Source organism: Dermacentor andersoni, chromosome 3 (assembly GCF_023375885.2).
Source record: "Dermacentor andersoni chromosome 3, qqDerAnde1_hic_scaffold, whole genome shotgun sequence".
NCBI lineage: Eukaryota > Metazoa > Arthropoda > Arachnida > Ixodida > Ixodidae > Dermacentor > Dermacentor andersoni.
In genome coordinates, this window is record NC_092816.1 from 78,406,790 (window position 1) to 78,419,942 (window position 13,153).

At 42.8% G+C, this 13,153-nt stretch overlaps 2 protein-coding genes across 4 annotated transcripts in view; both read right to left on the reverse strand.

Annotated features, from left to right (window-relative positions):
- Window positions 1-148: 148 nt before the first annotated feature.
- On the reverse strand, window positions 149-7,927 carry Ran (RAN, member RAS oncogene family). Its single transcript, XM_050191699.1, has 6 exons — window positions 7,757-7,927; window positions 6,870-6,914; window positions 6,146-6,230; window positions 5,325-5,450; window positions 3,623-3,810; window positions 149-851 (listed from the first exon to the last, which is right to left on the reverse strand). Exons 1-6 carry the CDS (start codon window positions 7,910-7,912, stop codon window positions 633-635), a joined length of 819 nt encoding a protein of 272 aa, XP_050047656.1. The 5' UTR covers window positions 7,913-7,927; the 3' UTR covers window positions 149-632.
- An 885-nt stretch (window positions 7,928-8,812) lies between these two features.
- LOC126544394 (syntaxin-like) overlaps window positions 8,813-13,153 on the reverse strand; it is a 47,347-nt gene continuing 43,006 nt past the window's right edge. For 2 of the 3 annotated variants that reach the window (XM_055061491.2, XM_050191711.2), the window contains exons 10-11: window positions 11,496-11,620; window positions 8,813-9,213 (exon numbers count right to left, since the gene is read on the reverse strand). In XM_055061491.2, the coding sequence (XP_054917466.1) occupies window positions 11,537-11,620 (84 nt within the window). In that variant the 3' untranslated portion in view covers window positions 8,813-9,213; window positions 11,496-11,536. Of the gene's footprint in view, window positions 9,214-11,495; window positions 11,621-13,099; window positions 13,144-13,153 lie in introns of those variants that run through there. The other variant, XM_055061489.2, reaches the window with a different exon arrangement.

Sequence of the window (13,153 nt, forward strand, 5' to 3'; positions counted from 1 at the left end):
ATCGTAGACACTTCGCGAAGGTACTGCTCTTAGACACAAGCACGGGACAAGCGCTATCTTCTGTCCCGTCTTAGAATTGCGCTTACCAGTATTCAGCTAAGAATGCACTGCTCTGTCACAGCCAATGAAATTTCACACAGCAAGCATGTCCGGCCCAACCATTTATTTTTGTAAATCTTTGTTCCGCACACAATTTCACTCATCACCGAAGAAAAAAAAAATACACATTCATCACTTTCGAGAACAAGCATGCCATCACTGATTAGTTACAAAAAAAAATTGTGCCTTGTCCCCAAGTAACTTCAACATGGGCCTAGTCACTTAAAACTTCAAGCTAATCTATGTATAAAAAAAAAGTAAGGGGCAGGCATCATGAATTGCAGTCACTACACACACCTTGCAAGCTTTTGGTTGGATTAGAAAAAAAAAAAATGCAGGCCTAAAAATGTGACAGGAAACGCTATGCTCTGATGCCCCACTTTGAAAAGTGGAGGCAATCAAGACTCGAAAACAGCGGCGCCACATTGCATCCTTAGATATAACTGTACACTCAGGAAAGCTTGGTGGGTGAAGGGTGGCAGCGGCAAATTTCCAGTGCAGGACAATGCGTGGAAGCTTTCAGTGGCCGCTGGTTAAAGGTCGTCGTCATCCTCATCAGGCAGCGATGTGTTCTGTGCCTCCTTCATGTCGTTCTCAAGCTTGGCCTGCCATTCAGGGTCCATGGTGACCTCGGGTGGAGCAAGAGCAGGCATGGCGACAAACTCCAGGTTGGGATCTCCAATGAGCTTGCGTGCCAGCCACAGGAAGGGCTTCTCAAAGTTGTAGTTGCTCTTTGCGCTGATGTCATAGTACTGCAATGGGAGAGAGATGGAGGGAACAGTCAGCCAAGTTGCAAAGCAATGCAGCAAAGATACTGCAAGTGTGAAGAAAAACAGCTGAACCTGCATTTCCCTCGAAACAGGCATGCTAACGCAATGCATTTTATTTTAAGATATTTCTGTGCCATTTTAAGAAATACAATGGGCAAGGCAATACCTTTTACCCCACTAATGTCTTGCATTCATCGTGTGGGTTATTCTCCATTGCACCTAAACCATGAGCGAGTTCAAGACTGGCAGAAATCGCACTGCCTTCAGCAATGGCTAAAGAATGGAAACCTCAACCTGGAAACATCTCCACAGGAGGACTCGTTTTCATGTTTGAGAACATCCCCGCCTTCACATGACCTGGCCAAGACAAGACCTCTTGTTAAAACATTGATTCAAAGCTGAGGCTTCCGTTTTTCAGCCACTGCAGATCCCTCCCAAGTTTCAGTCCTCCAGTGAACCCCTGCTCTAGCTAACCTCAATTGACAAAAGCATCAAATTGCCATGACTCACATATATTGCCAGTACTATTGCTGCCACTACTTAATGCATTCCACTTGAACTAGAAATAAAGAACTAACTTGCACTATTGCAGAAATGTTCAACTGCCAACATAACGGTGAAGTGATCACTGCAGCCATAAGTGGATTCTGCCGATATGCAGAAACTATTGAAATTGAGTGTGTGCTCATTAATTTTTTTTTGTCTGCAGCAGATGTGGACAAGCAAGTGGCTTTCTCTACTACAAAGATCCCCAAGTTGCAATTTGAGAGCAATCCCTACAGACCAACTTAAACTGGCTATTTAACTTTATCACAAGAGCTATCTTGAAACAAATGCACCTAATTTTCCATAGCAGAGATAAATTGCAAGTAGGTCATTTTCCAGCTACGCTCCAATCTCGGATCTGAATTTGCAAGCTGCAGCGGTAATACCTTGCACAAATGATATCAGATGTCTTGCACAATGTTCCTTGCCTGCAGCAGTGTTTCTTAAAAACTGCTGTGTTCACAAGCAGTGACCAAGGCTATGCACATTTGTCACATGATGAACAACATCACTCGCATTGAGAAGCTGCACAGACAAACAATGTGTGCCTCAACAAAAGCGCCAGGCTCCACCTAAACTGCTACAGTAAAGCCTCGTTAAACCGTACCAGATTAAACAATAGTTTCGTTTTGAGAGTAGTAAAGTCAAATTCCCGACGCAGCAGCTACTGAACATAATGTGTTTTCTATCCGCATAAACTGTACCAGCTTATGCGTAGTGTTTCCTTTTTCGTTGCGCAAACATGGCGGTGTGTCTCCATCGGGCAGCCCGGCAGAACAACAAGCCTCAGAGATCGGAACAATGGCCTCCAAGTGCCCTGTGTATTTGCACGAAGCCACATCATCAAAATCATTTCGGCACTGTGCCAGAGAGCATTGTGGCGTTGTGCAAGCGAAGACTCGCATCATGCCGAAGCTCGGATAAAAAAAAGACACCGGGTGCTCAGCATAGAAGAAAAATTAGACATCGTTCGTGCTATCGAACGTGACACGAAGTCTGCTTTGGCATGCAACAGGGGTCTACTGACTACGGTGCATGGCATTTGGAATGTGAAGTTGCTGTGACCATGCAGAGATGTCGGCTACAAGGTTCGACTCTTCGCCATCGTTGCCTCTGTTGCCGCAGTGTCGACTAGCGACAGTGATGAGGACAACACGAAAGTGACAGCACAGGCGGTTCAGGCTCGACAGTGGCAGAAGCTGCACGTTACGTCCACCTCATGAACGCAATCGCCGCAACGAGAACAGCACCCCGCAATGAAAAAGGCGCCCCGCGACTTCTGCAGTGCTACCGCCCGCATGCAAGGAGAACATGCAATGCCAATGAGGAATCTGCCATACAAGTGTTTGCCAAGAAGAGGGGGCTGGCTGAAAAGCTGGCTCACAGCTTCAGTAAGTTTGAGGCCGCTGTCATCGCTGCCAGGCCACCGCAGCATCAAACGAAAATAACATTCTTGTCGCGCAAAGTGAATAAATACTGCACGTCTTTTCCCCCTTTCATCGCACTCACTGAGTTCCGTTTTTGACAGATAAGTCAGTGATCTCATGCTATTTTGGTTAAGCAGTACTACCGTTTAGTACACACTTTTTCCGAGCTCCGGCCAACTACATACAGTTTAACGAGGTATTCACTGTTTTCTAAAGGAACAAGATGACACCAACTAATCATTGCTTGAGTTCACACTTAATTATGTTCACAGCCCTCGAAACCTTAGGATAAACACTGGTAAATACCAGCACACCCACAGTGATTAATAAAGGTAACCACGGACCAGTTTCAATTCAGACATAGGGGGGGGGGGGGGGGGGGGGCAGATGCATTGCAATGTCGTAGTACACTGGCTCACTCAGGGTCTGCGATCACTGCAGCTGCCACTATGAGTGCAGCAAGGAGAAATAAGCAAGGCACTCTTGTTTATTTTTATGGACATTGTCATTATACCCTACCATCAGTGCTACACAAAATCAGCATATTTCGCTATTCACGATGCCACAACAACGTCAATGACATCAAGTCAAGCATTTCGAGATAACATGAGTGTCAAAATGTCTTATCAAGTGTTTCTTAATCTCCATACTTGGTAATTGTGATTCTTTTATGTGTTAGAGAAGCGTGTTGTGAAGTTTCTGCAACCTGAAAAGTGCGTCACTACATTTTTGAATGTGACCCCTCCCAAGCATACACCAGGTATGAAGGCGGACAGTCACCTGGAGATTCTTCTTCCGGTGGAAGACAATGGACTTGGCCTTGACCTTTCGGTCCTTGATGTCCACCTTGTTGCCACACAACACAATAGGGATGTTCTCGCACACTCGGACCAGATCCCGGTGCCAGTTGGGGACGTTCTTGTACGTCACACGGGAGGTCACATCAAACATGACGATGGCACATTGGCCTACATAAAAAAGAACCAAGAAAAAATGCCTGCAACATTTTCCGCATTCGGCTGGCTCACTATAAAATGTCATGAGAGAGCCAGGACACAAAATACAGGCTCCACCTACTCGCTTAACAATAAAAGCAACTTTACTTCTTCGATGTCAGGCGAACAGACTAAGTTTCTTGCAGCATCTCAGCCGACGAAATGTGAAACACTTGCACTTTGCCTTACAGCCCTGTTACACAAGGCACCAAACTGGCAAACACAGTTGAAACATATTCTTGGCAAGCAACTTAGGCTATGATGCACCAGCCATAAGGTGAGATTTTATAATTAGTAGTTAAGGTGATTGAAGCAACAAAAATCATTACAGCTTACTTAAAAGCCTGCTGTCTATAAATACTGCCAGGAGATACAAGCACATTTTCCAATAAGATCAAAGAGGGATGAAATGGCATTAGTGTTTAGTGAAGTGCGTGGAAATACTTCTTGCAATTTAGCTCTGCTCTTGGCATGTGAAAGTAGAATAAAGGTGTTTATTTACATGCATTATCTATGCTAGTTTTTGTGAATTTTTTCGTTAGTATTTGTTTCTGGGCAATGAAAAATTGACCAGTATAACATAACTATACCAATCTGTTTTTATGCCAAAAAGGTCATTAGCCCTCCGTGGTAGGTCAATATGTTTCAGGCTTTGCCCATATGGGCTAGACTAACCATTCCAATCTATAACGGATGACTAATGGCCAATTAGGAATAAAAACAGATTGGAGCAGTTCTAAGTTATAAATAGCTTAATGTTTAAATTTGTGAACATTAAGTTTTAGCTTACGAGCCAAGTCTACCTTGGGAAGACACTGCGAGAGTACATTTGGTGTAGCAACTTGAACTTTCCAGCATAGTCACAAACATGTTTCTTTCCCGACAGTCACAAATCATGCAAACGTGTCAAAACCGGTGAACAGACAAACCAGGCATCTATCCCATGTTGAGTCAATGTTACCAAAAAAAGTAGCGTGCAGAGAAATTTATGCTTTCAACAAGTCATTCTGTGGCTTCCAACCACTGCACAAGACTGACAGTTTTGTGGCCATCTACAGAGGAGTCCCAGACGACAATTTTGTGGAGATTCCGTTGGCTCACTTCCATGCTACTCTTCGTCATCTACCGTTCCACAGCTAACGAGGGCGGAGTGTCGCTCTGACCACAGACAAAACAGTAAAAGGATTATGAAGTATAATATAGAAGCTGCCATAGAAGAGTGTTTTTCTGAATAACAATAGGTAGGAACTCATTAACAAATTCGTTGGGTCCCAAAAGTGTGTACTAACTTATTTATGATAAACCTTCAAAAGAGAAAAGGCATCGCTAAAGAATCGTGGCTTTGCTCAACATTCCCAGAGCCATGCAGCAACACTGAACGAGTTCCAAGAAATTAATTTTATGCACATTTGAATTCGGGCACCATGACATGCGTGAATCTCGACGATATATAGCAAATTTGTATATAGACTCCAGGCACTACTCACCCTGGATGTAATAGCCATCACGCAGTCCACCAAATTTTTCCTGGCCTGCAGTGTCCCAGACGTTGAACCGGATGGGACCCCGGTTTGTGTGAAACACAAGAGGGTGGACCTCTACTCCAAGTGTGGCTAAAAAACACAGAAGCAGTAGCGTCAAGATGTGAACCCATTCTGCATCAGGTACCCCAATATAACAATTCATTAAAGCATCATAATAGCCTGGTGAAATGTGGGTAGCAGCACAATCATTCAGTTTGCTCCCTTGTTAAATTATTGGTAGACAGCACCACAAGCATACCAAAGAATAAGCTGGAGCTGTTCAAATACTCTGCACTTTTTTCTTTTTACACAAGGCAACCTGCTTTCACACTAAATTTCCAATAATTGCATTACAGTGCCTAACTTGGTTCCAGAAATTTCGAAACACTACCTTGTCAAGGTAGTGAAAAGAGGTAGCTTTATTTATTGAAACAACCAAACCACTCCAGCTCTTCAGAAGGTTCTACATACAACCATATGTATGATTAAGCACTAATTAGGTTATTAAAAGGCTTCTTTTTTTCATTTTTGAATGCTTCCCTTAGACTCCCAGCTCAAAAACCCATTAACACTTGCAGCTTCAGATTAGAGGGACAAAACTCTCCGCATGGGCTGTGCCATCTGGCCACCAGTCAATCATCATCAGCTGCAACTTTATATGTATTAAAAAAATCCCAACCTACCAGAAATTAGCAGTAGAGAACAACCCCCTGAGTTTAAGAACACATTTGCCATACAAGTTCACTTTCACAGTTAGATGCTGGGCGGCTGAAGTGCGTACATACCAACGTATTTCTTTTCAAATTCTCCAGTCAAGTGCCGTTTAACAAAGGTGGTCTTCCCTGTCCCACCATCCCCCACCAAGACACACTGCAAACACGAAAATAGCATTTAGTAGCAAAGCAACACGTGAAATATATGATACACTCTTCTTTCATTCTTTTACACGAACAACCATCACGGAACTCGCAAATAGAAAAATGTACGCCTAACTTACGAACATAGCCTCATGTTAACATAAAATATGCAACACCTCATACAAGATGGATTTTTTCTTTTTAAGTGCGCGCCTACGCAAACGGCAGAAAGCAAACACTCAAATCCTGCACTAAATATGCAATCCCACTTATGACACCATTTATGAAGTCATTCAAATGCAAGAGGGCGTACAGATAAGCACAAAATATTCTTTAAACTAATTATGCATTTCTTACGGCAAACTACGCGGGTGCACAAATATCTGTATGTACGCAACTAATCTGCGGAAGCTGCTGCCAGTAAATTTCCGATGAACACAGTCACGTCTTAGCTCTACAAATAGATTTATTCGCTAGAATCAAGATACAACATGCAGCATCAGATTAGAGGGACAGTTCTCCGCATGGCATTTGCCGTTCAGTCACCAATAAATCATCATTGGCTGCAGAAAGACTTTTTATTTGCCAACGTGAAGTCTCAAAACACGCTTCTGCAAGCAAGAAAAAATATGAGGAGAGTGTTTCCACTTACTTTGAAGGTTGGGGTGCCGTCCCCGTGGTCTGCCTGCAGCATTGTCTGGAACACAATCAGTTGTCAAAAAAATGAACGCTCGAGTCAATCGACAGAGATTAGACGCGGTTATTGCCCGTTCCCAGTGTCTCGAGCGACCCGGCCGCCTCCAAAAGCGAGACGTGTGCGCCAACCAGAAAGAATCGGCGCAATGAATGGGGACAGACAACCAAACACACAAAGCTGCGGCTGCTACGCGTCCTTCAGGTTACGCAGTCACTGAACGCTCTCAATTTCGATGACCGTTAACGAAACGACACAAGGCTTACGCACGCCAAGTTCTCGGAGATAGTTCCTGGAAGCGTGTTTGAAGTACCGTGCGAAACGTCGGTCCGGCTATGAGTAATCCACCGGCACTTGCGTGGCTACGGCAACCAACGAAAGTGCACTCGAACACGATGCAAGCTCAGTGCCCAATGTTGGTACAAACACTTCCTTGAATGAAATAGACTGTGAAAGCTCCGCGTGATGCTAATACAGACCGTGTTACCCCGAGAAACGTTCAGACGCTATTCGAGAGCTTCGACATTCGACGCAAAAGCCGATGGCGCCAATTTTTACTATCGGCGCACTGCTCACGATATTCAAAATTGCGAGCTAAAAGCAAGCATTACGGATGACTAGCGAACAGAGCTGCAATTTTGAGGTTCTAGCTTCCCAGTAAAGAGACGGTGAAGCTTCTTTTGAAACAATAACTACATTTCGCACCTGACACCAAAATATAGCCTCCTAGGCCTCGGCCGAACAATAGCGCTACGCAACAAAAATAAGTCCGTTTCAAACATTGACAGCACCAAATCGCGTAATACTCGCGCCAAATCGTTACTGAAAAATCCAAATTTACTTACGAAAATGTAGATGTCTTCAAAAACAAGGTTTTCGAGCCGATTTAAACCGATTCTCCCTCGCAACTGCGCATTCACACACACATACACAGCACCGGATATTTCTAAAAGAAATGCCGCACGCGGCGCCAGTTGCGCCACAATGCACATACAAGGCATTCCGCATTTTAGTTTCGTTTTTATTTGGTGAAATATATCTTCTTTCATGTTGAATATTAGCGACACCATATTAATAGGAATAATATTAATAAATAGCGCTGACAAACACTGCCACTTAGAAAAGCCTGCCTCTGCTTCCTGTAAAGAATCTGAAACCGAAACCTGGATGGATAGATGGATGGATGTTATGAGCGTCCCCTTTGCAACGGGGCGGTGGCTTGCGCCACCAAGCTCTTGCTACTATGCTGCTTAATATCCTACCTAGGTTAACCAATGAAAAAACAAAAAAACCCCACTATGAACTACCACGTCCAAATTTTCTGATACCCTACTGCGAACTGTGCTTTCGTACGTCTCCGTCTTTTGTCGTTTCCCTACTTTTCTTCCACCAATCCTCCAATCGCCTCTTACTGATGTCTATTGATGTCTACTGATGTCTATTGATGTGTATTGTCGCGGCCATTGCTGCCACCACCACCATCGTCGGAGTGGCGCAAGCCAGATCGGGAGCGGCCAAAGCAGCCAATGGTGATCTAGAAATTAAATCCCGATCGGGCTCCATCGCGATTGAAGGTGCACCGATTACTTGTTCGTATAAACTACATTGCCGGTGTCAAAATGTAATCTTGACAAGTGGAGCTCCACATTATTTTCCTTCATCTGGGTGTGTCTCATCTTTTTTTTGTCTCCTGCTCTGGTGCAATTGTTTCTGATGCAATTTGGTTCACTTGCTTTTTGCTCATTCATATTTTCATTATCGCCCCCACATCAATGCTTGTGTATGCGGACGCATGAATAAATAAATTACTTCCTTACGGCAAAGTGCAGTGGCTTCCACTCTTATAGTTTTGTTATTCAGTGTACTATAATAACACAAGACCAGACACACAAAATGCAATGTAGTGGTTCTCGTATTATGCAAAATCTTTTTATTCCCTTTTCACTACAGCTATACAGTACAAACATCTTTGTACACATACGAACCTGTAACATATATTTATATGTATAATATATACACACTTAGCATAGGTAAGCTCTTTTCAATCCCTCTAGGAGCGATTGATGTGCACAACATTCAAAGGTTTAAGAGAAGACAACAGTGGTACTTGGCAAGTCAACAACACTCGGCCTTTTTCTCTCCTTTGGTCCATGACTTATTCCCGACGAAAGGAACTACGCGAAGACATCAAGGTGCACTTGGCCATGGATCCTTCAGCTGATCACATGACAACATAGCTTGCTGTAAGAATGGAAAAACTTGCAGCTCAACTTTGAGAATGTGCGACATCTACACTTGGCATCTGGAAAAGATTTAGACAGGTTGCGATAAGAAAGCCATAGCGAATATACATTATAAATATATTTCCCTGAAAAGAATGTGGCATAGCTCGACAGTTTTACAAGTTCACTCAGTTGAATATCCATTCTCCTTACAATGAAAAATGCCTTGTTCAAATGATGCTTTACCCAAAGTTCCCAACCAGTTGCCTTGTGTCAGTATGACAATGGAGCAAATGGACACAGAGATATCTCACCGCCCATACGATTCATGCAATGGCAATGGAAGACAAAGCCACTCAGCATATCAGGTTGGCCACAGTGTTCCTCAAGGCAGTCGTGTATGTTTATTCCTGTGCTACATTGCCCCAATCAGAGTTTTATATTAATTACCTATACTATAAGGATCAGTATGTATGGCTGTGTTATATCTGCATTCAGGCTTCCAGTGTGACACAGTCGTGCAGTGCAAGGCTCCAACGTGCTGCATCATGCATGAAAAAATGTCTGTGCCTTTCGTTCCTGCAAGTGATGACTATGAAATTCGCCACGCTTACATTTAACTGTAAGGAACATGTCCCCGTACCCAGCTACCACCAACAACAAAGCTGTATCATATGTAAGAATGCCAGGCTTTATTTTGTGCAATCAGTGACGAGAGCTTGCCATCAGAACATGTGGCAATTTGATTAGGGGATCCCTGCAACACTCTTTGAATGCGATCATATAAACCTGTCCAGTTGTCATCAGCATCTGAGCCAGACAGTATTCCTTTGCATGCAACAAGCAATGCCGAAACTTGTATGTGCTCTTTGCGCACACCGTTAACCTTGTTCAGCTCGTTCAATGCCGTCATGACGTGCTGGGGGGTTGAAGGGCCAGCTTTACATCGTATAATTAAAGATTTCAGTAGCTAGATGCCTTCCCACAAGAATTCTTGAAACGCAAACGGCAAGGAAGGTCAAATATTTTACAGCCTTGGCATGCATGCAACGTGCCATTGGGCAGGGAATTCTGTACCCGAGTGTGAGGCCCACACAGTGTGACATACGACTAGTGGGCATTATCTTTAGTTGCTCTGTATTAGAGCTTATTTGGAGTTTCTGAATACCTTTATTGGCAAGCGCACATTGCTCACAGAACTCTCTGTGATGCCACAAAATAGTCGTATATCATCTTCAAATTTTATCAAATATAGGGCTTGACCATTAATCTAGCGTTAATATCTTGTGCTGGAACAAAACATGAACATTGTTGCAAAAGGGTGTGAACATGGTGATACTGGCCAAATAGTAAACTTATTTGCCTAAATCAAAAACAAATTCATATATAGGCTGCCTAAAAGCGAGGCATTGTTATTGAATGAGTGGAAATTACTGAGCATAAGATTACTGCCCCACGAGTTCACTCTGTAACTGGTACCTCTGTGCAACGACTGTTGCTCTCGGGCAGCAAAAAGATTTTGAATAGTCTTCTTTTGCATCAGTGTCTCTCACCTGAGACTCCAATAAGTGTTATTCATTATTTTTGAATAGAAACTAATATTTGACAATTTCAAATAGTGAATTTTCCAATAAAATGAAATGCGATTCAAATGATGAAGACTTGTTTACTTTGTAATTTTTCAAATTTCAGATATATGCACACCCTTAACACTTGTCTATAAAGTAATTTTCATTATCACGGGCAAGTCTTGAACTTTTTCTGCCATGAAGAATCTCACAAAATGAGCAATTTTCGAGAACATTGTTGGTGAACACAGTGTTGCAAGGTATCTCCACGAGCACCTGGCTGCATTCGAGTATTGAGGTAATACAGAAATAATAATATATACATAGTCTACAGCAAAACAATTAAGGCGAGACGGCCATTGCCAGCAACAGCTAGCTGGCCATTACTTTTTTGCAATTGGCTATGCCTCAGGCTAAGACTACATAGTAGTTTAATTTGCTTGATGCACATAGTCTCACAAAAATATTTTTTGCTTCCATTATTTTAACTGTCACAACTAAATAAATTGTACTGTGCTCATACCCATACCATATTTCACTCGTACCACATTTACCAGCATAACAGCAAACGGCACAACAGGTATACAACATGACTTTTTCTTTTTTATTTCCAATTTTCACTCCTCTGCATATTTGGTTTAGCTTAAAAATTGGTTTTCTCTCAATATTTGTATTCTTCTGAATTTGAAACGTCCACTGGTCACACATTCCTGATTCAAAGATGTGCACATGTCTCGACATATCCATCAACGCTGAACCCAAAGTCTCGCTGTGGTATCCACACGATAACTCACCTGACCCCTATTTAACGCCTTCTTGCACGTACAGAACATGGCTAAGACAAACCAACCCAGCTGCCAATGATGATGACCAGCAGCACAGCAGAGATGGCAATGCATATCAGGATAAGCACTCGTTTCTGAAAGTCAAAAGGGCACGACATTACTGACACATACATTTTTTTGGTTAGGCTATGGCCAGCACAATATCACATTATAAACCCGAAATCGCATAAAGTGCTTCGCATTCCTGAATTACCAGTTTGTTGTCATCGTCTTCTGTGCCTTTCTCTGGTGAGCTGACTCTGCACCGAAATACTCGGCAGGCATTTTTTGGGGGCAGTCCCGAGTATTTTTGAGTCTGGTAGCAATGCGACATACTAAAGCTAAAGCTCCTCTAGGTCCTGCGTTACACTAGCAGAAGCACTTTCAACATTTTTGCAGGACACAGGACTTAATCGCGGCCTGCAAACTTGCAGTGGGGTCTTCTATTTTTCTTGCATGCATGCATGATTACACAAAATAGCTGCTCCAAAGGCCTCCCCAGATGTTCTACTTGCTTCTTTTGATAGACAAAACTCATGAATGGTGCGCTTCACGAGTGGTCCCTGTAGACCACTGTAGGCCACCTCAAACCCTCTCAAGGATCCTCGAAAAACTGTAGACTACAGCTTAAGACAGAACGGTCAGTATTAAGTCCTTCAAGTAAACATCAACCCTACTGGGTTGCACTGACTGCAATGCATGCGTGCAGCCTGTGTAACGTCCCAGTGTTAACGCTTTCTTGAAGCACTCGCGTGCAAAAGGCCGATAGTTTTCAGCAATTTGGCTTCTTCGATCACAAACTGCGATTGGCTATCGGCAAAAAACTCAAGACTAAGATTTTTGCACATTGACATTACAGTATTATATACACTGTGATTAAAATCCTTTCTTTAGGCTCTCAGCAATGCTTGGTTATCCAGATGTGACATGAGGAATTATGTTCTAGCATATATAAAGAGACACTGCAGATAAACACTAAATCTGCTTAGACCGAAAGTTTATTCACTGAAAACTCTATCAGAGGAGAAAAGGAAGGTCTCATACTGAACTTGTACCCAAACCACTGCGCCAGTGATGTGAACATAATTTTAAACGTTTCACTGCATTTTCGTGTATTCGGGATGTCCTTATATGTGGAGAAAGTTCCCCATTAAGTCTCTGATCACCTTTAAATACAATATGTAATCTTTCTCTATCATTAATAGACCATGTTTTTCTTTGAACAGCTTCTTAAGTTTCTGCCCAGGAAGGGATTCTACAAAGCAGTGATGGCGCAACAGGAAACGCATGCACTTGTTTCGAAGCACATTCACTGCAATGCCTCTAACATGACAGTGCAATACCATACATCAAACAGAGTTGTACATTTTTGCTCGTTTCCCTGCACTACTGCTGGCCAACAACACAGTGCAACAACAAGGCCTGACCCCACATCATAGGACCTGATTGCGATTGTTGTGCAGCATGAAAAAATAAAAGAAAAAGTGAATTAGAAAATAAGAAAAATACAATAATGCAAAAGCATAGAGTGCGTCATAATTGAAACAAACGAAAAAACAAAAAGTAACACTTACGTTTCATTACAGCAAGAACGTATCAAAAGTTCAACTTGAACCATCTGATCAAAC